The 25,195-nt window shown below is 46.0% G+C and overlaps 1 protein-coding gene across 5 annotated transcripts in view; it reads right to left on the bottom strand.

Moving 5' to 3' along the window:
• Positions 1–16,037, bottom strand: part of Atg18a (Autophagy-related 18a) — a 29,193-nt gene extending 13,156 nt beyond the window's left edge. For 2 of the 5 annotated variants that reach the window (XM_084604148.1, XM_084604145.1), the window contains exons 1-7: positions 15,776–16,037; positions 11,980–12,062; positions 11,517–11,740; positions 8,218–8,367; positions 7,219–7,311; positions 7,073–7,143; positions 5,462–5,740 (exon numbers count right to left, since the gene is read on the bottom strand). In XM_084604148.1, the coding sequence (XP_084460274.1) occupies positions 5,462–5,740; positions 7,073–7,143; positions 7,219–7,311; positions 8,218–8,367; positions 11,517–11,740; positions 11,980–12,062; positions 15,776–15,912 (1,037 nt within the window). In that variant the 5' untranslated portion in view covers positions 15,913–16,037. The remainder of the gene's footprint in view (positions 1–5,461; positions 5,741–7,072; positions 7,144–7,218; positions 7,312–8,217; positions 8,368–11,516; positions 11,741–11,979; positions 12,063–15,775) is intronic. The other 3 variants (XM_084604149.1, XM_084604147.1, XM_084604146.1) reach the window with 2 other exon arrangements.
• Positions 16,038–25,195: the final 9,158 nt, after the last annotated feature.

Here is a 25,195-nt window from a genome sequence, read left to right as displayed (position 1 = left end):
CATCATGAGGATGCAGGCATACCGATTCCTTGCATATATCTCTATAGAATGATCAAAATTCTTTCCACTGTGAAACTCTCAGTCCACTAGAGACACGCCACACTTTGTAACCACTACTGGCAACTACCAGGATTCTGCTGTGGACGTTAACTCTTACATTTCAGCAACTGAAGCTTGGCACGCCCACAACATGCCGAAAATATCAACACGCACATTGAACTGGATGTATGGGTGGCTTATTGTGTGTAGTTAGGCCTAGTTTGCTTAGCATAGAAACTGCCATGGACAGCGCTTTGTAACTACAGCCAGAGTCCAGTATGAGAGGCCTAATCGTAATTGCAACAAAAATGCAACATTTCATTAAGACTGAAGTGCAATTGATTTTTGCGAGGCCCTTGGCAGTAAGGAGAGAAGCTAGCATGGCAAATGGCACCACAAGATTGAAGGCTGTTGCCAACTGTATTCCACGCTCATGTCACACAGGTTTATGCCACCTTAATGTTCCGCGCGAGAAAGGTCACCGCAGGAGCACCATTGGAGCAACAGCTGCAGGGGCGCAGTGCTCCATTCAGTGAGTCAGATGTTGCTTTTACGGGAGTTCAATGAACACATTCCATAATGCCACACTTCATGTTTGCATAGGATTTCCAAGGGGCAAGGAAAGAGTTAACGACTGCCCAGCACAGCCTAACTGGTTTCCCTGAGGGTCGTGAAAAGGTCCATAAGCAATAATTCGATACATCTGGTTTCAATACAACCAGAATCTACTGCGCATTGTCTGCAAAGCACAAGGGCAAGCAGAAGGTTACATTGCAATAGAGAAATAAGTTAGCACAGGTCTGCTCTGGATGTGCTCAGTCGTTAAGCTGAGATCCTGAGTAGCTGCTGGCATTTGCAATACATATCGCAGGCTTTGGCAACACCACTTTTAAAGCCAGCGTAGTAATCTTAGCTGTAGCTTGTGAGGATACACATACAGCCACTATAGCGGCCATACATACGAAGGAGGATGGTGAGAGCAGGGCACACCAGCTACTCCCCAGTGCCTCCCAGTCTCCAGCAGCACCGCCGCCATCTCTTTCCTCCCGGCCTACCCGGAAGACCTCTCCACAGTCCAAGACTAACGCGTCTCATGATTATCTCGTCTTTCGGTGGGTAATCATGCACATGTGTGGTTTAGACTTTCTGCCGGGGAGACCGCCACTGTCACCGAAATCTGTTTATTGTTTGCACTTACCGCTGTGGGCCGCAAGCGCAAAGCCACGCCAAATGAGCAGAACACTCCTCTCACCCTTTTCACGTGTGCTTTTCCCCTTTCAGTGGTTTTTATCACGCTCCCAAACGCTCGCTGCAGCGATTGTTTTTCAATTTGAGTGCTGTATTTTGCCGTGTACTCGGGCAGAATAAAGTCTGAGTACGCAACTTGTGTTTGTCCCCTCTGGTCTGAACCTGCTGCAGTGGAGACTACTCCCACTGTGGTTCACACCTTTGACTGTTAGGGCTGGCATACTAGGGCTAGGTGATTTCCGCGTCTAACTCCCTTCGGAGCGTTATTTCAAGATTAAACCCCATAAGCTTTAATAAAACCTATGCTTCCCTGTCACCGTCATAACCTTTACTGCCAACGCACAATACCTGTGTAGTGCAGCAGTTACGATGACCACAGAATTCAGTCCCCGATGCCAGCACTAAAAGATGCCATCTACCATTGAGAAAACAAGACTGCCCCATCGAAAAATTATGTTAAACTGTTCTGCTCTATTTGTAGCACCATAGCCAAGTACCGTATTTACTCAAATGTAACAAGAGTTATTTTTTTTCATGTTTCTCAAAGTCCACCCTCGCGTTATAATCAAATGCTGCAACTTGGACTAAAGCAGCGCCGGGATGCAGCCATATTGAATCTGCCACCACTCTGTTCTGGTTTCTGCAGTTTTACGGTGTTATGTTGGCAATACAGGTAACAGGGAAGCCAAATCCAAATCCATCCAAAGTCAAAACTTCACGCTTTTTGCTCGTGGGCTCACAATTGCATTGTCCCCTTGACCACGCGCTTGTCACCTTTTGTAGTGGATTAGCGCGGTTACTTCTGTTACCGCATTTCAGACTGCTTTAAGACTGCAAGCTGAACAAGAATAAGTGTCACGAGCATGGAAGCGATTCAGATGTGGATGTGTGGAGCGACCAGGAAGGGTCAAGTATGCAACGCCCATCTAAAGGGCATGGTTAGGGTCACAAACGAAGGTGCAAAGCTGCAGGAGTCTATGCTTCGTTGCTTTGGATATGCAATGAGGGGGGGGTGCATAGAATGCAGGGAGAAGAGTGCCCGAGATGAACGCCAAAATGAATAAAAGCACATGTGAAGAACAGATGGATTTTTAGCAGAGAACAGCTCGGCACGACTGTTCATCGCACTCCAATCAATGCTTTATTATGTGCATAAAGTGACAACATCAAAAGAGAAATTCTCCGAGGTTGTAAGGGCATCCCACATTTTTTACGGTGTGCCACAGTATAGCATCATTACCACATCCCGATCATCATAAGCGGCACTATCACATGTGAGGAGGCTTTGGCTGTCAGAGAAAATAGCCCGTGACAAGCAGGCAGTTTTCACACACAAGGAGAATAACTGATGCAAGCAAGGAAAATTGCGTCGAGGTGTGAGAGAGGGGTGGGGGGAAGGGAGCTTAAGGGGGGACACGGGCTTTGAAAGTCGAAAAATCGCGAAAAAGTCTGCTTTTCAAAAAGTGCATATCTCGGCTGTACATGTTATAAACTGCCTTTCCTATAATTATAAACGCCTAATTCGTCGTGGAACTGCTTTAAATTAAATATACAACTGGGCGCGGCAGCCCCAGAGTTGCGAGCGAAAGGCAAAAGTACCCAAACTTGGCGCACGCTCCATTTCTCTGCTGCTGAACCGAGTGCCGCCATCTTGGTCTTGTTTTGTTTGTGAATGCTTGCCCTTTTCCATATTGCCTTCGCCGGCGACATCCGCGGCGTAGCAGAAGCATGGCTCGCTTGTGATTGGGGGCCTCACAGGGATTGTTGAGCTTCCCGCGTCTCGAATTCGGGCTGTGATCGGACAAAGTGCGCGCTCCGCGAGAACGCGGGGGATCGCGCAACTGCTATTGACTGCTGCGCATGCTGACGCGGTGGCCCCTCCCCGGCGCGTCGTCTGCTCCGGCTGCCTACTGAGCTGGCGTTCTTTGTGCGCTCGCTGAATCGCTTCACGTTTCACCATTGAGATCGCCGTGATCATCGCTCGTTATGAATTCTGGTGGCGTGTTTTGAACAGTTATGTGCACTTTGTGGATTATTGCACGGTCGGCTACGATGCGCGCTAAGAAGTTCAAAACACTGCATACGTCGTCGTTCTGCGAATGCAGTCCGAATCGCGAAGTTAGCAAAAAGCGTTGCCAACGGGCGCAGAGACACTTCTATTAGTGCTGCTTCTGCTACATCACTACTAGACCGACTGCGCTGCCACTTCCAACTGCGTATCTTTCGCGTCAACGTAAGGAGCCGGCGTTTGAAGGGTGCCTGCTGTACTGACCATATCAACCTCGGCGATCTCAGCCTCCCGTATCGCGTCTGTCATCGCAAACGATAACGCGTCGTCAGCGTCGTCCGCTGTTCGCATGAAAATGCACTTTCCGAGGGAATCAGGGAGGTGGAGGCACAACGTGCTGCAGTGAAAAACAAACTTTAGACTTGAAAATGCTGTTTTAAACTTCAAGGGCCGTTTTCTCAGAATGAATTTTTTTCATGGTATGGTTGCTTATTCCCGCAGTATTTCTGGAACCACTAATCGGATTCCCACCTGGTTTTTTTTTATTGTGTGCCTGAATAAATTTCCGAGGGCAAGACAAGCTCATTTTTTTTCAAGTTATTGAGTCTGGAATTTATAATAAACAATCAAAATTAGGCTAATGGAAGTCCAATTAGTGGCGCTAACCTCAATGCACTGCTAAAATTTCCGGCAGGGAAATTAAAAAAAAAGGGCTCTGTCTTGCCCTGTGGTAACTATTTAGGAACCTTCATAATGAATTTCATAGTGCCAACACATTTTGCAAGTTCACCAGGCATGGAACAAGGAACCCATGTGAACCATTGATATACTTCTCTAACTTGAGTACCAATGTGCGCAGCTCCATGAAACTTTGCAGTTATTCAAATGGCTGTGCCACGAGTCTACCCTGAAAATTTTATTCAATTATCTCAAGAAACAACAAAGTTGGTATTCAAAGGTAGCCTCCCCCCTTAAAGGCCCACTGTCCACCCTCCGGTCAAAAATATTTTCTTCCCCGGTGACTGTGAGACTTCGCCCCTAGAACGCAAGGCCGCAAAATGTTTTTGAAAAGAGTAACTAATAACGCAGTTATAGCCACCGCAATCACCCGATTCTGTCATGCCTCTCTCCTTCCGCTCCCTCGCAAAGGTTTTTCACTCTCCTGCCTGAGGTCCGTCTAGCCTCCGCAATACAAATTCCCCTTCCTCCTCCGCATTTTGCGGGAGGTGGGGCGTGGCTCTCAGCGAGCGCGTCAGCGAGGCGGACCAATGGACATCGTTCGCGGTACGTACGTCATTGCTGTGGCCCGTCAGGCCAGCGCAGGAAACGGGGAAGCTGGCTTCCCGGAGGAGAGCATGAGAGAGCTTTGAATTGTATTTTCGATGCTTTGCGGCGCGCGTGTCACTGTAGCATTTTGCACAGACTATCTCCGGTACCTGATCGAAACACTGGGCTCCTTTGCTTAAAAGGGCCTTCCCTGGACAGCGGCCCTTTAAGAGGATGAGAACATTAACAATGTGCATCTGGACCTGCTGGATAAAGTTGGTTGGCTGATGCTGGCTGGTCGAGCTGCCGTCACTGTGGGCTGTCATGAAGCTCAGAAAAGTGAAACAAGATGCTTGTGGATGTACGCTTGTCCTCCTGCCTGTGTCCACAGACAAGTCAAAAGGGGTCCAAGTGACTATGCAGCATGAAACACAGGTTCCGAGTATGATTATTTCAACGATCTCTTAACATGCCAGTCATACCTGGACATGGCCTACCGCATGAACCAAGCAGTGGATGGTGTGCAGCGTTCAAATTTGTCAGCATCTTATGGCACAGCCTTGCATAACCATTAGCCGAGACTGAATAAGCAATTTGAATCATCCGGATTTTCAAATTAGTTGGTGGAGGCAACAAAGCCCTGGAGGAAGTGAAGAACACTCGCAGAGAACAACCCATCGTCGGAAACAAGGAGAAACAACCGGCTTGGAACAAATTTCAAACCCATAAGAATTGTTTAGCATGCACTCAAAACTATGTACACCGTGCACCTTTACCCACCAAAATATAAATGCAACTGCTAGTCGAGCCAAGGATTGAACTTGAAAAACTTGCACCTGCCAAATTTGTGTGCCTCGACCAGAATTCGGTCCGAAGATTCGTGGGTGCTGTGTGACTCACGTGCTGAGGCAACAGACTGTGCGCACGCCCGCGAAGGGCAGGTGGACCGCGGCGAAGGAGCGCCCCTGGTTGAACACGTCGGTGACCTGTGTGGGCAGGTAGGAGGCACTCTGCATCAGGGCCTTGCCCAAGTAGCCCATCCAGGTGCCGGGCTCTTCGGCCACCTTGTTCGCCTCCTTGGGGTCCTCCAGCTTGAAGATGTGCACCGTCTCCGTGTTGCTCGACGCACACAGAAACAGCGAATCGGCGCTGAACGCCAGCGACCAGATGCTGGCACACCTGCACAAGCCGTTGCTTTTAGAGGGCGACTGATGGTGTTTTCTTTTCGTCAATTTCATCATTTAGAGTTACTTTGAGGATATGCCTCATTGTGTCCCAATTCCGACAAATCAGTTTTTTGAAGTTCCAAGCAAACCTGATTTTGAAAGGAGAGAACAGCAAATCAAGACAGAAAATGGCTTCATGGCCAGAATGAAACACTCGCACGCACTTTGAACGATGGAAATAGAGGCTGGAGATCATGACGCACTACACAAAATGCCTGAGATAGCCTTACACAGCCCTCATAATTTTATCAGGGGTGAAGCAGGCAGTAACGTGTGTATAATGTCTTTGATGCCATAAACACAGTGATGCCCGCAGAAATTGGCTGAACTCTGCAGAGTGCAAAGATGTTGGGCACCTATAACCGAAAAGATCTCCTGCAGGGATAACCCTGTTGGCGAAGTTGACAGAGCGCCCAGTCTTGGATACTCTTAGCAGCTTTGTTGAGGATACAGAATTATATATGAAACTGCGACTGATTCATCTTTAGGATACAGAAAAGCTAGCTTATGGACATTGCAGAAGAAAATGCTCAAAATGACAGGTTTTTCAAAGCACAGTAATTAAAGTAAGTTTTGCGCAAAGGATGTTTAATTCGAGATATTCGGTCCTATATTGGACAATCAATTTTCGAATAATATGCTTTATTTACTATTTCTGTGAGAATTGTGTCAACGAGATTCCAATGTGAAATGCCACTAATGTAGCGGCAGAGCCCACAAGAACGCAAGTGGGTCAGCATGCTGTCCAACAGTTTCCTAATGGTGCAAGCGTGGAACCAGGAAGCACCGTGGCGCAATGCATTCTGAAACCGTGTGTCAAAACACGCAAGGTACTTCCTTAGACATAGCCAATGAGTACACAGAACGGCTGCTATAAAGTGGCCACAAAGAGGCAAGATAATGTGCCAGCATCATTGGAGCACCGCTGTAGCACCTCGGGACCTCTAGCACCTGCTGCAGAGAAGTTGTACCTCGTATAAAAGCGCAGAAGCAATGTAGCACATACAATGACAACTAGCCACACTTGGAACCATTGCGCAAGAACGGATACCCATGCATATCACTGCATTTGGAACCTTCAATCCATAGCGCAGAAGGACAAGGACAGAAAGCATATTAGCAATGCACTAACTGTGCACGTTCTTTCCGCCTACGTTCCTTCATGCAACGAATTTTGCACCTCACGTTGGAACCAGTGTTTGCCCGCAAGTCCTTGGCTCCAAAGTTGGCACATTCTGAAGGGAGAGAATTCTAGCTAGAATATGCTAAAATGGCACTGACTTACCGCTTCATGCCTCTCCGAAACTCGTACAGCTTCTGCCCATCTGCAACGCAGAACACCCGAATGACCGTGCCCTGGAACAGTCAGCATGCGGTATTCTCAGATGAGACAAGGTTTTTGAGGCTGCACGGTATGAAATTTCAACTGACCTTCTCCGAAGCTGTCGCAATCAATGTTCCCGAGGCATTGAACGCTAAGGCAGCCAAGGGGCTGTCATGAGCCGGGATCATCACCTTGGCTTGCTGAAAAAAACAAATTGGAGGCTGAAGTCTCATCAGTTGAAACAATGAGACTGCTATTTTTTTGCTGATCACACTTTCTTGCTACGCATATAGTACTGCAAACAAACTTCACATTATACAGGCTATCTAGAGGTGCAGATGAAGTAGTGTGTTTTCAAAATCGCTCACCAAAGCACGCCATGCTAAACACAAAGCTCCCCCGTTAAGAACAAGTTTCATGCAGTTATACCTGCTCTCACCACACAGCTCAAAAATCACAAAACCGCATTACAGCAGACAGAGCAACACTAACACACAAGCTGCAGCAGAAAAATTAAGGCACAATGAGTATATAAATGTCAAGAGGCTGTCCTCAACTGCATGATCTGTCTGAGCTCTGCCGCTTTTTGAACAAGGGACGTTTATTTTGGCCTAGTACGAATCCCCTAATGACATATAAAGAAACAAACTACGTCAAAGACATGCACGAGAAGAGCTCGCATGGTTTGTAGTGTTTGGCATGCCAAAGAAACTCTGGCTACGAGAGACGCCTTAGCGAATGACTCTGGATATTTCGACCATTAGGGGATTTTTAACATACACTGCAATCCCAAAGTACATAAAACAGTTGCTTTTTGCCTCCATCGAAAAATGGTTGCTGTGGCACAAATTTAATCCCACGGCCCTGGGTTCAATAGTCGAGTGCCCCAACCACTGAGCCACCGCAGTGAAGTGCTCACAAAAATGTGGATCATGCTCCAATGTAGTTGCACGTCTGACCACAGACTGAGCAAAAGGCGTCCGCAATTTCTCACCATATTTTGAGGCCAATTTCATAGACTAAGTGGTAATAGTTAACAGCAGGTGAAAGTGAAACTGCCCAGTGGTTCAAACCCAACAGTGAAAAATGCAAGCTCCAACACTCACCAGGTTGAGGGCATCGAAAATCTGCACCTCCCCTATCTTGTCCGAGCCCGGGTAGGCGAGGTAGCAGTTGTCGCTGGAAGGCGACAGAGCGCACAGTCCCTTCTGGTTGGGCGGGGTCTCCCGGATCGTGTGCAGCACCTGCATCCAATTCTTGTCCAGGTTTGCAGGAGAGAGGCCCCCCGCTGCCATGAATGGCACAGTTCTCAGCACAAGGGACAGTTAGGTTAGGGGGAGTTAGTTCTTGACAACCGGGCCTTCGCGGCTGGAGGTCAAACCTCCGTTTGCAGCGGGTCAGCAGCAAGCCGTGTGAGTGAGACGGACTGAGTCTGCTTGCTGCGGCCCAGGTGTGTCAGTCAGCCAAGGTGCCTGGCGTGACTGGCCACAAACAACTTGTGAAAGTGTCAGGTTCCATCAAAAGCTCCTTCCCACAGACAGCTTTTGGGGGCAGATTGAAGGAACATTTTCAATGGAAGTTATAAAGCTGAGAGTACGTAAATTGTCGCTTTATCTCTAGCACAATCCACAGTTGTGCAGCAGAATCAAGAATAAAGCAGAGACATTTACTGTTGAGGTAGCCAGTACATATTTGAAGGGAAAAACGGTGAAGCTTTGCAAAGGACAAGAGCAAAGTTTTCGTAAAGTTTTCGTTTGTCGACAATGATCCAACTACCAAACGAAAACGCAAGTGCAGTCCCCATGCATAAACTACCACCCCAGTGCACTGCAATAAGCAAGCATTCAATGGGAAAGAGCCTTCTGTAAACACTGTTAGTCAGTTACAGAGCAGAGGCAAAGCAGTAATGAAACAAAATTACGGACCATGCTGGGAGCAGGAGTAACCACAATAAGAGTGCACCATCTACAAGTAGCACTAGATGCCACACTTGGGCAAAACCACTTTCTCACTTTTCCGCTTTCACTCCCACCTTCCTCCCTTCCCTCACAGCAAGGTTCAGGTGTCCACACAACAAGCATGAACAATACTGCACCTTTCCTTTCATTAAACAAATATATATATATATATAAAGGTGCACTGCCCATACCACTTTTAAAACACCATAAAATGTGCCAAAAAACCCTCAGACAGCAAATAAATTTTCAGTGAGGAACTACTTCCCAGCACCTCCCCACACAGATATTGACGAAAAGGTAATGCTACACATGCAAGCAACAGAGTGGCACATTCTTGTTAAAGAGACAGACCACTGGTTCAAATATGTCATGAGATCATGGTGAAGATGAAAAGATCTCTCTACATGTAGTATACATCGAGCATTACAATATCAAGGAAAAGAAGCTTTACAATTTTAATTTGCCACTGAAAATCTCACAAAAACAACTGAGGCGCTATCTAGCGGAGAAACCCTATTACTTTCAATGTAGTACACCACGTGACTACATGCCAGCAAAATAGTAGATTTTCGTAAGTGCACACTGTTCTTTTTTTCTAGGAGTGCCTGTCATAATGTATTATATTTTACGCTCTCTCTAGTGCGTCCTTAAATAAAGGCTGCCCCTCCTTTCGCACTGAGAGGCATGCTTTCAGGTTTTGCCACTAAATGGCGCCACAGTGTGAAATTCTATGAATGAAACTATGATAGTGCTCACTAAAATTGCATCGACAAGGCGTGCGTTATTGTGCTGTAAAAGCATTAAATGTGAAACTGAAAAGGACGTTACTCTAAACAACCAAATGTACGATTACTGTCTGGCGAGTGAAATTTATATTTGTTTTCGGTACATCTCTTTTGTAGACCACCAGTCAACATCGCGGTTGCTGCTCATGGTTTTCAGCATCGGACTACAGAAAACTCGATTTAACGAAGTTGAGGAGAGCCGCAAAATATTTTGTTAAATCGAGGGAGGCATTTGTCGTTCCCTTAATACGATAGTCTATTATATAGTGTCACAGCTTCAAGAAGTACTACTGAGTTATATTTGGGAAGCGTAAATGGGCTGAAAATGAAATCTGCTTTGAAAGGACGTAACAGCACAACATTAATGAAGGACCAGGGAATCTACTGTTATGTCACCTTTAAACAATGCCAACTTGTCCAATATGCTACGTTGCTGCAATGAAATTGTGGCTCGCACAACCACCCCCACACCGATAGTGCCTATGAAAAGAAGCAATAAAAATTTTACCTCGGCAAGAAGGGCCTCAGGGGACTAAAGTTGTTTCTCAGCAAAGATGTTGCTGATCTTTCCTCGATTGCAGCTAGTAAGCAACATCTGCCCAGATTTTTCGTGCACTCTTCCCTCACGTGTTCCGGCAAACTGTTGCAGCAGATTAAGGGCAACAATAATTGTGGCACCGCTGCCGACAGCTGGTCGACGTGCCGGCATTTTACCACTGGCGAAACCTCCTGAATTAAAATCGATATAACTTTCGTTTCACACCGCACAGTTTGGCAAAAGCGGGATGTAGTTGCTGCGCGATGGCACCGTTGGCTCGCAGTCAATACATTCTTGACTACAAATTAGACTAAAAATAGGCATTTTCATCATCATTTTCAGGAAAAAGTTTGTTAAATCGGGATGTATAGCAAAATTAGTTTCGTTATTTCGAGTTATTCAATGCATTGGACTATGTGGGCAGCTGAGGGGGGAATCGGGATATTTTCGTTAAATCGAGTTTTGACTGTACATAAAAATGGATGCATGCACTGATAGAAAAATTGCCTAAAAACTTTCTACAGCATTTCCTACCAGAACCGTTACGGAATCGAGCATTTTAGACAATCTTTCCAACTGAGCCGAAAAAAATTCGAGACCTAAATTCTAGTGTTCTGTGCCTTTAAGATACACATGCACTACCAGTGGAAGCTTTTCTACACCCTCCATCATAGCGAAGCACCAACTTCTTACATGGCACTACACACTTGCTGGATGCTAGCAACAAGCATATTTGTGGTTGCTCCCCACCAAATTGATATTACAGCTAATACTCTCAAACACTTAAAAATGAACCTCAAGCCCTTGCAAAGTCAAGCCAAAAACCAAAATCTGATAATTGTCTTGCATCCTGAACAGACTACTCTCAGCAAATACCGAATTCAATACTGACATCAATGTTCAGTTCTCGCCGATTACAAGAAATGTTTGCAAATATGTTACATCCATTCTTTCCAGATCCCGGAGCTTGCCCTGGCAATTATGTCCCTCAGGTACTAGCATGGGGTATTTCAGGTAGCAAAATATAAATAAAACAAAGAAAAACCCCGGGTAGTGCGAGATATCGATATCTTATTACCACTGCCACGAAACAGGCTGACATGCAGAAGCAAACGCGCGCTCACCTTCATGTCACGGATGTTGTGGATGTAGAGGCTCTCCTCCAGGCAGACAACCAGTCGCGCCCGGTTGAGCCGCACGGCCAGGATGCTGTTGGAGTAGGAGTAGTTGCAGATCTCTGAGGCCTTCTTGAAGTGGCACACCTTAAGCTTGCGCTGCGACGAGATGCTGACGATGGACACCAGGCTCGAGAGGAACAGCCGCTCCACCAGGCACGTGCCCTCACCCTCTGCAGGGAGAGAGAGAAGGCGGAGAATTTGCACTACCACGAAAGAAAATGGACACCAAACGTTTTTTCAGCAGTCGAGCTGGCCTCCGTGTAAGCTAATTTTAAAGTTTCTAATATGTACACCACAAGCGGGAATGCAACAGACAGCTGCTACAAATCACCTTCAGGCCCTTTCACCTAGCATGACTCCAAGTGACTGCGTACACAAAAGAAGCAAGTAGACAATGCCCAGCACTCACCATTTTCATATATTTGTTCAAGCTTGTCCAGGTTTCCTAGGGCAAAGAACTTGTACCCAGTTTGTGTCCCAATTGAGAGTGACCTGGAAATAAGCAACAGTGTCTCATTCATTGGGGCCACATGTTCAGGCTGAAGAAAGCCTACGCCACACGGCAAAGCTCACGAAAGTTATGACAGCAGAATGTGAATAACCATTTTCATTACAACTGCAGGAACTTTTAGTGCGTAGCACTACTAGCAGCAATCATGGATTTCGCCGATATCTGTCCGAAGCCGCTCTCTGCGTGAACTTGAAGAGGAGGAAGAAGGTGGCGACGCCCGCATCACGCGATTTAAGAGCGGCCACACAGATTCACTCAGTGAGAGAGGAACGTATCAGTTTCGCATGTGGCGACCGTCACTGGGCAGCAATGCACAAGCTTTCACGGACAGCAGATGAGCATGTGCAGTGCTCCCTGGACCTTGGCTCCAAGTCGCTAGCCGCGTTGTGAAGCAGCCTGTGCTTACCTCCGCGCCTAAGCAGTGCTACACATCTACTTCGCATTTGATTAAGTATGCAAATCAGCCGTAATTTCTGCATTTTTTTCTTCAATACTACCTCCTAAGCAGAGATGACTAATGGCAAATCTTGCTGCTGAGCATGCGTGCACTCTAAATTGCTCCAATGATACTAATCGTATGCGCACACTAGGACCTCCAAATCAAAAGTTTTGAAAAAAGACCGCACAACCAGCATAAGTATATGAAATTATGTATCATTTCATAAACACGCAAAGAAGATAAATGCTATCAACCTAAAGAATTTGATGCATCGTGTGATGACAGCAAGATTAGTGAGAACCATCTTTTGCTACTGCCTCGCCTCGCACAGAACAAAAGAATTTCAAAAGCAGCAACTATTTCACATAATGCAAAATGTGCTTCATTTTGCGAGACAAGCAACCCTAAATATGCCTGCATTGGGCACAAAATTGAACCGCATTGCCTCCTTTGGCAAATGTGGCACGTATATTCTTCCACTGCTTTTGGAGTGGCACATTTTGCAATTCAAACGACGTTTTTAAGACACTGCCTCCAGACATTGAACTTTAACCTGCTCTTCACAGCCATACCGCATGTGCACAAAAGGTCATTCAATTCCAGATGTCTTAATAGCACTCACACAATGGCATGTGAACAAATTTTATCAGATTCACTGTAATGTCATTCACAATTAAATGAGCTCATTATACCTATGTTCATGCATGAAAATCACTGCAGCTCATGCAAGACAGCATGCATTGAAATAGCTGTCAATTATAAACAAACAGTTAATCAATTTCACTTGGACAGAACATGACTGCAGTGGTTTCGATGTGACAAATGCAGTTTTCAGAATAATTAAGACTGACCATGCCTGTCCAGCCAACTGACCTGCAGCTACCACCCCAGTCCCTTCTAGCAAACTAGCAAAAAGAAAGTAATCCACTTCCAATTGATTTTTATTTACCAATCCACACATTGAGCCTAGGAATGAATTCACGACTAAACAATATTCAACCAGTTTCTGGGCATTACCTTCACCATGCAGTCAGAGGCAAAACAGCAACTGATACCAAGCACATGTCACTTCACTATCCATGCAGAATAAATATTTGGCAGCTTTTTGGCTATTCAGGGATCATATTTACACTCTGGTACTTGAGTAGTGAATACATGTGAAGTGTAGCAAGAGCATATGTTTTATAGAAATGCCTAGTCCCAGCATTGCACCTGAAAGATGCTTATCAGTAAATAGAAGGTAAGTTGTTCAGTATGAGAAACTTTGCCAGTAATGGTTATATTGTAAGCCACATGGATAAAGTTTGCTGCCACACATGTGTGCATGCAAAATGTCATTCTCTTCCAGTTTCCTGAATGATAATCTGAAAGACTTGTTGGATATAAAACATTTACGCGACATTCCTTGTGCCTTAATAAAGGAAATTTAAGGTGGGTGACGGAACCTCTGGCCTTACCACACATCCATGACATAAGCACTTTTCAAACCTGTCATAAGATCTTGTGAAAAGCTGGTGGAAAGCAACTGGCTGAGCATAGAATGAAACAACCAGGAAAAAGTTTATTAGCTCAGGAAATATTTCATTTGTATACATTAGTGTATTTCTCTACTTTTACTTCGCCCAGATGTAGCACTTGCATTAGCTGTTCCACATTCCTTAACATGCCAGTAAAAGGCTGCATTCTCGTGCGCGCAGGGTTAGACTACGTTGTACTGCTTACATCGAAATTTTCTTTGTCATATTAGTATTCCCGTATTTTAATCTAAAAATTTATTGGCACGTTAGAAAGCACGTGCACGAATCTCCCATTCCCGCGAATCAATGTCAGACAGCACAACTCGTACTTGACAAGCTGCGATTTTTTTTTTTTTTTGTTGTGTGTTCGTTTAGGTTGGCGGGGAGGGTGGGGGTTGAGGGGGCGTGGCATTTACAGACAATGGGTATACGGTTCCGCAAGGACAAAAGAAAACCCGAAGCGGCCGCGTTTGCGTGAAACCGCGTGTGTGTGCCCGCTCCTCAGTGACAGGGCTTCCCGCGCTCGCTTGAGCCAAGGACTCGCCGAGAGACGACGTTTCGAAAGCACGACGCTTTCGTCCCGAAAGGCCTTAGCTACAGGATATACTCTATGACCGCCTTCAGGGTCGGCTCGGACGTGCCTGCATGCAGCCATGGCCCCCACAGGAGCTAGGCGCTAACGCAAGCGGCTCTAGCGCGCGGGGGTTTACGAAAGCGACGCGTTAAGTCACGCGATATTCCCGACTACAGGTTTTCTTCGAACAAGTGTGCGCGCGCGTGCACACGCACAGACACGTCGTGCACAACGGCTGGCGAGAGGGGGAGCGCGATAACAGCTGACCGCTCCGCGCTGACGCATCGGAACGGGAAACGACACACCGTAAGCGCTCCCCCACGAACGACGCGACGACGATACAGCGGGAAGCAAGACAAAACAAAACGTAAAATAACGACGCCTCTTACATCACCCCGCAAATCGCAGGGGCGCTGACATATGACAGATTAATAACTGGCGGCCGCGGGCAACCAGCGCACTGCCCATTCAAGGCTAAGGGCTCCGTCGTCAGCCTCAACCGAGCACGAATGGTAGTCGGGACCTTGGAGCGAGCAGGTGCAACCAAGACGACCAGCGGGACTTGGACGCGAAGTGATATTAAAAAAACAAGACCGCTCTCGCTCTTGGCGTTCTGTCCTACTTACCTTGAGCACTGCCTCAGGCTGGGCTTGCCCTTCGCCCGCGAACTCAGCTGGGCCCATGCGAGCGAGGGCAGGGGAGCGGGCGACAAGCCAAACGCGCCCTGAACGATTCACAATAGCGAGAGTGTGCGGCTATGGAAAATGCGCTGCATACTGGCGCTGTGCAACCAGAGAGGAGGGGAGACTAGGCTGATAACGCCTGCAGTGAAAGATCGATCCTTGAGTGTGGCCGTGTTTGTTTTGGTACACCGAACGCCAGGAACGAAGCACCGCGAAGACAGCAAGAAAGCATCTTTCATCGAGCGGACGAGCACCATCACTACGGTCGGGAGGGGACTCCAAATAGGGAGGACAGAGTGCCAGCGAGCGACAGCTTGCCAGCGCCTAAACTGCAACAAACGAGGAGGGATGGCGTTTGCGAAGAGAGAAAAAAAAAAATAAACACGTTTCAGCCAGTCTTTAGCGCTGTTGCACAAGTCCGAAAAACGCTTCGACACCCCCAGCGCAATCGTGCGATAAAAAGAGACTCCGCAAAACTTACGTGCCGTCCTGGTTGAAATTCACATACACAATGTACGGGCGGTGTTCGCCCCCTTCCGCCGCTAGATTCATGAGTCCGCCGATGCCGTGCTTGACTCCCTTGCCAATGTTGTTGAGGTTCGACGCTAAGTTTTGCATAGACGCGCAAACATTGTCACCACCACAACAAAGGTGCGCGCTGTGAAGCAGCAACACCACAAGCAGCTCCCGTCAGCTGAGTTGTATGGCCGACGGCTAATGGCTACGCCGCTAAATGCCAGTCTGCTACGCAGTTGCTCATTGGCTGGCGGAACTATGACGTTCCTCTTCAGATCTAGCGTCATTCTTTGCGACTACAGCGGCGTCTCACGAAGTGAGAAAGAAACATATTTTTGCCTTTATTTTTCGCCTACAGATGGCAGCAGCTTTTGTTAAAAAAAACCGCCGTATTGGAATTTAAACGAGTATTTTTGGAGTATTGTTATTGCCTCAAATAATTCCGCATTGTTAGGCACTCAAATTCGTAGTCGTTCTAGTAAAGCTCTAAAGGTTTAGTGTTGAAGAAGAATCAAGGAAGCTTTTTTTGAAAAGTGAAAGCAGGTTCAAATGAAAGAAAGTCGCATGTGCAGCTAGCTGCAACTTTGTGCGATTCAATTTTCCGCTTAACCTATCTCGACTCCTGCACCCTCATTCAAAATAAATTACAACCTGGCGATATCATTTTTTTTTTTTTTTGCCATATCATTTTCCAGCACTGAACGTGAGCGGCCACGTGTCGTGCAAAGGTAGCGTACGTAAAATGAAGCCAGCTGCCCTAAAGGGAATTCGTTATTGTCCCAAGATAAACATATTCTGAACGGCACGTGAAGCACAATCGGGTGACAATTAATCTACAATGAAAATAGCATCGCAAAGGTTTCGCTAAACATCGATAATGACCGTCTTTACAGATGTTCTCTGCGCACCTAGCAAATACGATATATGCATGACGTCTGCACGGCTGCAACTGGTTCCGCTTTTTGTTCCCGCGAAACGTGTATGTTATGAACACCCGGCCGCTGGGCTTAACAGCGTATATATAGCCTCATTATCAGTAGAAATGCTTTAATCAACAACCAGAGATGATCGGTTGATTCTGTGTTCTGGATATACAGTGACTGATCAATTAAATTAACCAATTTTTAGCGCGTCAATTTAAGCAGCGCTCTTTCGATTGAAGCAAGAGAGGAATATTGTAGGCTAATTTAATTCGGGCAAGCATTTTGGTAAATACATATATGATCATGCATATAGCTCAAATGCACATACAGACAGTAATACCTCTATCACGAGTAATACCTCTATCGATCCTCATTGAACTTGATCTGCATTCAGGTTACGAAGTGTCTAAAGGTACGTCCGACGTATCCATTCGATTCTCGTAAAGATACAGCGGACGTCGATATACAGGCTCATGGCTATACGCACGTCGAACGCGGTCACATTCCGGAGTCGCCACCCTCGACGTCACGTAATTCGCACGAATGAAACTTCTCAATGGTCATTCGAAACGGACGTGTAGCACCGGATGATTCAATCTTTGTTGAAAACAACGAGGGTGGGAAGTGTTCGCGTGACAGAGGTATAAGAAGAAAGCAACTGCACATATAATTCATTATCATGGACATTTATTCCACTGGATGTGGCCGCTTCGGGTATTGATATCCGCCGCATTTTTTATTTTATTTTTTTTTATTTGAAGAGATCCGTTGCCACTATTGCGCGTCCTTGGGGCCAGTGTCAGTGCTGCTCTTGCGCAGAGAAATGCGGTAGCCTTGGTTGGCGCCGCACACAGCCGCGCAGTGCACGGGAACCCTTCCTTTCGTTGCCCGCCGCCCCACTCGGTTGGCATCGCGCCCGTGACCTACATGACACCAGTGTAGGCTGCGCTGGCTAATCGCCTCCGCAGAAAAGCAGCGAGGTCGTATCCCTCGCACGTGGCCAGAAGAGCCCTTTGTACTCGTCTCGCTGGGAGCTTAGGGAGAACCTGTCCTAAAGGAAGAGGGTGCACGCAGCAGTACAGGTGGGGAAGAAGGAGAGGTGAACGACCACGATGCCCACTTGTGGGCTGAAGAGGACTGGGAAGGAACTTTTGTGCGATCCGATTTGGCCGCTATTTGGATTTGGCCAATTGTTGGAAGTCTTGAGCTTGCATGCACGTGCACCAAGGAATTCAGTTTTTTTTTTTTATTTTTTTTTTTTTTTAATTCAGGCAGGAGGTCAGTGGTCAACCAGAAAAGTTATCTGGCCTCCTACTGTGCACGGGTCAAGGAGGAATAGAAAATTAACACGGTCATGGTGGGTGATGAACCAGCGCCGACTAGCTTGTCAAATATTTGGTGAGGTCAGAGACCGATCAGTTCGGAGTGGCCGCTCGCGCACAGTTGTTTTTTTTTTTTTTTTTCTTTTTTTTTCGCACAGGAGTGCTTGCATACTTGTGCGCGAGCGACACGTGTTCTTGCTCTCTCTCCCAGCTCTGCTTGTCTCGAGCCTTGCTATTTTTCCCTTTCCTTTTCTTCCCGCCAGCAGCTACTGCGGCGGCCAGCAGCATAATTTTCATTTCTTTTCGATTATTTTAATAAGCTACTATCATCCTGCATGGTTCGTTGTCTGTAAGGGACAAGTACCTCTCTGGCAGAAGACGGTTGCGTCCCAGGTTGTCACAGAAGGGACGATAGCGAGAAAAGGAGGGGGAGCTTGCATGAGCCTAATGTACTGATATAATGGCAAAAGCCCTACCTAATAGGGGCCAGGATCTGATACAATTTTATCATTGATTGAGGCACCACCAGACAACCATATATGAGTCGGTCGAAGCTGCGGATCATAACAATGCGACAGAATGATTATGAAAATAATTCTTATATTCCACTGACGCAGAATTCAAGGCAATAACGGAGGTGGAAATGTACAAGGTAAGAACAAAAAAAAAAAAAAAAAATGGAGGGGGGGGGGGGGGAGGGGGGGCAGGAAGGTTTGAAGTTTGAAGTTTATTGTATTTCAAAAGTTAACAAAACATGAATACAGAAGGAGGTCCCAAAGTCAAGGACTGCGGAACGGGACCTCCTATAATGATTATTGAAAAGAAATACATATTGAGCAGTTGCAGAAATTATACAATATTTCGCATCAGTGGGTTGGGGCGAATGAAACATGAATTAGTACAGGCACTATTGATGAAATAACAAAGAATAAACACCTAATCACATAAAGAAAACATAGGAAACAATTCATAAAAAGATATAAAGGATAACACTGGAACAGATTACCTTGAAAATTACGATAAGTGTGATGATGTGAGTGTGATAAGTGTGATGAAGAGCGGATTTAAAGGCAAAAATAGTTAATGATTGTTTGATAGTTGAAGGCAATGAATTCCAAAGAGTGGTAGCAGAGAATCGGAATGATTGTTTCCCATAATTAGTGTTTGGTTTAGGCAGCAAGAAGTTGTTGTTGATGGCGAAACGTGTGTCCGTACGACGCGGAATTTGATCATTGGTGGTTAGTGAGAATGGAAGTAGCTCTGCCGGTGCAGTGTTCAAGAGGATTGCCATCAGGCGATTGTTGTGTTAGATTTTTTTTTTTTTTTTGTATTGGTCTTAAGGCGCGTGCTAAATCAATAAACGTGTTCTTTTTAGAGCGGCGTTACGGAGAAAGCTTCAGTTCACAGCGATTACAATAACTTCAAAGTCAGATACGTTTTCCGGTGAATGCCTTTCACAGAAGTGATTTCAACAGAAAATGATAGGAGCGCTTAGGTGGTTTAGGTGTAAGTTTTGACTGCAGTTTTGCGATTACAGGCAACAACTGTATTCAGGCTGCCGCTGTTCGCTTTGCAAATGTTTTCTGCTGGACGCATGCGTGTATGGCAAAAAGCGCACCAAAGGCTTTGAGACACACTTACATAAAATCATGTTACTCATTTGTTTAGAACAACTAGCTGACGGCAAAATTTATATAATAACATGCGTAGTACCTCAATCTCAGTTCTACTGATGCGCGTCGACATGGGTCTAACGTACGCATTCCTGCGCTTCACACAACCTTCCTCTTCAGAAAGCATAGCAGTTAAATAGGCTACACCACTGCATAACTATAGTAATGCACCAGTGTTACATTGGAGTATTGATAAATTCGCCCACTTCTTGTGCCCCCATGCACGGACAGGGAGGTAGACGAAATGAAATACAAATAATGAACTGGGAGTGTTTTGTACACTTTGCAAAAATACGAAAGGTAGACGAGACCGCGTCACTTTCGCGAGTGTCCAGTCACTCTAAAAAGAAAAAAAAAAAAAGAAAAAAGAATAGACTGCTTGCGAGCGGCCACAGCAGTTAGTAAAAACAGGCTTTATGTATATATTGTTCTGCGCACGTGGCGTCCTAATTGTCGCAGACTAATCACGCGCGCGACGTATACTGCACAAGCTGCCGGCCCGGGGTGGGGCGCCTTAACGTGCTTAATATGTGGAACCACATATAATGACAATTTGAGCGATATGCATAAGAACCGAACGAACTAGAACGGAGATGTAGCTTGATGTAAATTCATTTATATAACCTCACCAATTGTGCAGTGCCCTGCAAAAATGAATTCCCCGCTACACCTCCCCCCCCCCCCCCCCCCCTTCCTTCCGCCGCTATTTTTACGAGGCGATTTGAGTTTTCTTACGGGCTGATGAAAGGTTTTGTTTTTGTTTGTGCTGTTAAACCCTTTAGTGCTGTCGGGAGAGAGAGTGGGGAGCTAACGTCTAAGCAATTTAAAAGGGACGGTGGCCGCGGGCAGAACGAACCGTCGAAAAGACGGCTACATGTGTGCGTGTGTGGTGGTAGTGGTTGATTTATTATTTTTTTTAAATAATCAAAAAGAAGGAAAAGAGTTTCATTTGGGTTTGTGTGTGTACGTGCAAACGGAGCGGCCATAGCACACTCCCGCTCCTTCGGAACCGTTCCGAAGGAGGGGGAGACATCCGATCCTCCCGCAGCCATCCCGGCCGGGCCAACGATTCGATTTCTGAGAATTTGACGGGCGCTGGCGGTCAACAACTGGGTTGACCGAATAAGCAAATTCCGGACAGCTGGCGGCAGAGTAAAATGAATTTGATTTATAAAGGGAAAGGAGAAAGGATGCACATAAAATCCTACAGGCCGATTACCATAACATCTGTAATGTACAGGTTAGCCATGCAGGCGGTGAAATTAAAGGTGCAAGCATGGGTTGAAAGTAACAAGATATTCGGAGAACTTCAGAACGGCTTTAGAAATGGTAGGCGCTTAGATGATAGCCTGTTCGGGCTTACCCAATGCATCGAAGTATCTAGAGTGGAAAATACACCTTTGTATTTGGCCTTCCTGGACATAAACGGGGCGTACGACAACGTAAGCAGGGAACTCCTGTGGAACATATTAAAAGAAGAAGGTATCGGTTATGAGATAATAGAGTTCCTACAGGAAATATACCGGGATAACAAAGTAGAAATTACGTGGGAAGGGATAAGAAGTACGGAGGATGTCAAAGTATGCAAAGGATTAAAACAAGGCTGTCCTCTATCACCGGTGCTGTTCATGCTTTATATGATAAACCTGGAACGGAGGATACAAGACAGTAACCTAGGTTTTAACCTGTCATATAGATTAGGTGGAAAGGCGGTAGAGCAGCGCCTCCCCGGTTTGATGTATGCAGACGATATTGTGCTGCTAGCTGAGAGTCTGGAAGAATTGCAAACTCTAGTTAAGTATTGCGGAGACGAAGGGGACGCTCTAGGCTTCAGTTTCAGCGCAGTTAAGTCGGGTCTGATGATTTTCAACGGCTCAACTGATCACGGTCTTAAAATACAAGGCCTTGAAATACCTAGAGTAGCAGAATATAAATACTTGGGGGTATGGGTAAACGAAGGATTGGCATACATTGGAGAGCGCATGAGCAATCACTTAAGGCCAAAGGGCGAAGGAATGCAGGGATAATGAAGCATAAGGCATTGTGGGGATACAATAGGTATGAGGTATTGAGGGGTATTTGGAAAGGAATTATGGTGCCCGGAATTACTTTCGGAAATGCGGTTTTGTGCCTAAAATCAGAGGTACAGTCGACATTAGAAACAAATTAGAGATCCGTTGGACGATTAGCACTAGGTGCCCACGGCAAAACTACAAATGAGGCGGTACAGGGAGATATGGGCTGGGCATCTTTCGAAGTACGGGAAGCTCAGAGTAAAATATTATATGAGGAACGCCTGAGGAAATTGGACAGTAACAGATGGGCAGCTAAAGTATTTAAATACCTGTACTTAAAAAGCGTTGACTCAGAATGAAGAAAAAGAACTAGGAAACTAACTAGTAAGTATTAGTCACAAGGACGGAGAAATAAAGAGCATTAAGCAACAGGTGAAAAACACAGAAGGTAAAAATTGGATAAATTCGATGGAAAAAAAAAAAAAAAAACAGAGTGTGGAATTATACCGAAAGTGGAAAATGCAGATCAGGAAGGAAGATTTCTTTGATGACTCAAGAGGCAGTGCCCTACTTTTTGAAGCTAGATCAGGGTGCCTTAGAACACGCAGCTACAAAAAGAAGTTTAACAATGGAGATGATGCATGTGCTGTATGTGGAAACTCCAGTGAAACAGTTGACCATATTATACTCGAATGCAATGGTATCCATCCGGAAGTTGATGCAGGCGCAATCACTGTTCCTGAAGCTCTGGGGTTTAGAGAAAACAGTGGCCGGGTGAATAAACCGGCGGTGGAAACTAGCAAAAAACGGCTGGAAGATTGGTGGCTTAAAAGCAGAGAAGTGACATAATGTTAGTAATGTAGGAGCAAAATTTCATAAATAGAATGATGGTTTAGTTAACCATTCTAAATCAATAATTAAGATAAATGGAGAAAAATGAGCATGATAGCTACTGCTACCACCCCGTTTCAAAGGGGACGCTCCTATATTCCATCCATCCATCCCGGGTGGTGAAGACACCTGCTCCAGCCAGAAACAGCCGCGGGGGATCAAAAGTGGAAGGGAGGATCACGCGAGGACATCGAGGGAGAGAGCAATTTTGAAGAGAGCCGAAGCGAAAGACTGGTTTCGGGTGTCGTGACGAGTGGCCGCACTCTGATACAGGAAGAAATTATAGTGAAAGGTCCAGGAGGAGTGAAATTTGAAGAAAAGAAGAGAAAGAACTTTTTCGTAAATTTAATTGCTCCTAAATTTCTATATGCACATGTCTGGTTTGGCGCTTTCTCCCGTCTTCGCATTCTGCGGGGAACCGGAAACGATAGATCATTTCTTGCTATATTGCCGCCGTTTTACCATGTTGAGAAAACGGTATTCGGAGAAACCGTTACAACAGCTGGGTCTTAATTTGAGCAGCCAAATTTTATTATCGTTCGATGCCACCATGCTTGGGTACAGCCACAGGTCTGTTTTTAACGCCATTCAAAAACTTCTTAATAGAAACAAAACGTCTACCTTGCTAATATGCTTTGAATTTTTAATCTGTACATATAAATAGTATTCTCCTACAGCGTGCGTTAGCATTTAGCATTTTTTATTTTGGTTTTTCATATTTATATTTCCTTCTCTATTCCCTAGCAATAATTTCTATTTTTTTTTTTTTTTTTTGCGATGTAGTTATACATCTCAAAATATCTGTGCACCCCAATTCTTGGCCGAACCCCTGTGTGGGTCAGTTCAGTTCAATTCAGTTCAGTCGTTCAGGCGTGTCCGACTCTTCGTGACCCTATGGACCATAATACGCCACGCTTTCCGGTCTCTCACTATCTTCCTAACATCACATAACTTCATCTGCAGTGCCTCGAGGATGCCATCTAACCATCGCGTTCGCTGCCTACCCCTTCTCCGACGACCCTCAACCTCTCCTAACATCAAATATTTCTCCAGCGACTCCTCTCTTCTCATCAGATGACCAAAGTAGCTGAGTATTAACCTTAGAATTTGACCGTCCAATGAGCAGTCAGGGTTTATGGTCGACAATATCGACTGATTTGATCTTCTGGCAGTCCAAGGAACTCTCAATAGTCTCCGCCAGCACCACAATTCAAACGCGTCAATTCTTCGGCGGTCAGCCTTCTTCAGAGTCCAACTCTCGCATCCATACATCACAACTGGAAAGACCATAGCACGAGTTATATGGATCTTGGCAGTATAATGTCTGTGCTCTTTACTAGGCGGTCAAGGCTAGCCATGGCTCCCTTTCCCAGAAGCAGGCGTCTCCTAATTTCATGGCTGCAGTCTCCTTCCGGGGTAATCTTGGAGCCCCTGTGGGTATGTGCCATCAAATTAGAGGAAAACAACAACAACATTTTACTTACCACCACCCCAGTCGCATCTTACCTCTCAGATAGCTCTGATTGATTGATTTATAGGAAGGGAAAGGCGCGGTAACTGTTTCACTTGTTTTCTGTGGACACCGCAACTGCGCCGTAAGGGAAGGGAGGAAGGTGGGAGTGAAAGTGGAAAGAGAGAAAGAGGAGCCGTAGTGGAAGGCTACGGAGTAATTTCGAACACCTGGGGATCTTTAACGTGCGCTGACATCGCACAGCACACGGACGCCTCTTCGTTTCGCCTCCATCGAAACGCAGCCGCCGAGGTCGGGTTCGAACCCGGGTACTCCGGCACAGTAGTCAATTGCTCCTTTTCTCCAGCTTCCGGAGAAGGAAATAAAAAGAATATGCCACATTGCCTCCGCAAAACGGGTGATATCGTTGTGGACACTGGTTTGTACCCCTACATATGAAGTCAAAGGTTAAGTGAATCAATGGACTGTAAAACTTCTTATATAACTGCGCTATTCCGTAGTCTAGCTTCTGGATGTCACTATAAAAAACCTGCAAAGGCAGACTAACAAAATTGTTTCATCTCGCAATTTTCGATCAAGCAGTGCGCTTCGAGGTCTTAGCTGCATCAGTCAAATTATGTTCAATGCTGCGCGCGTAGCTGTTATTATCAGTGTCAGTAACGAAAAGATAAAAATGTGTCTTATTTTGTGGAGGACACGAATCGAAGATCGCATTGACTGAAATGTTCAGCAGCATAATAAAAATTAGTGGCACACTTAAGCTTTCGGCGGGAACATGTCACCGCTTTGACTGTCACGCTCGCGCGATGGTCGGAGCGGGGCTAGAGGGAGATCCCTCGGAGACTTCCCAAGGTGCGTATACGCTACTGTTCTTGTCCGCGTAGTGTCTATTGGAGATCGCCCGCTCCGGATCGTACCTGAGAGCGCTGCTCGAGCCTCACGATCGGGATCTAACAATTCTCGACAGGAGTACCTTGCGCTAGTTGCCCACTCTCTCTTAAAGAAGTCCTTTGGTCACCGCGAGAGACACTGGAGCACGCCACTGCGTGCTTGCGGCGCGCATTTTTCGCCACTTCGTGAGCGCAGCGGA

Source organism: Amblyomma maculatum, chromosome 5 (genome assembly GCF_055883805.1).
Source record: "Amblyomma maculatum isolate TAMU_Amacu chromosome 5, ASM5588380v1, whole genome shotgun sequence".
Taxonomy (NCBI): Eukaryota; Metazoa; Arthropoda; class Arachnida; order Ixodida; family Ixodidae; genus Amblyomma; species Amblyomma maculatum.
Note: the sequence above shows the minus strand (reverse complement) of the source record. Positions and strands in the feature narration are given on the sequence as shown.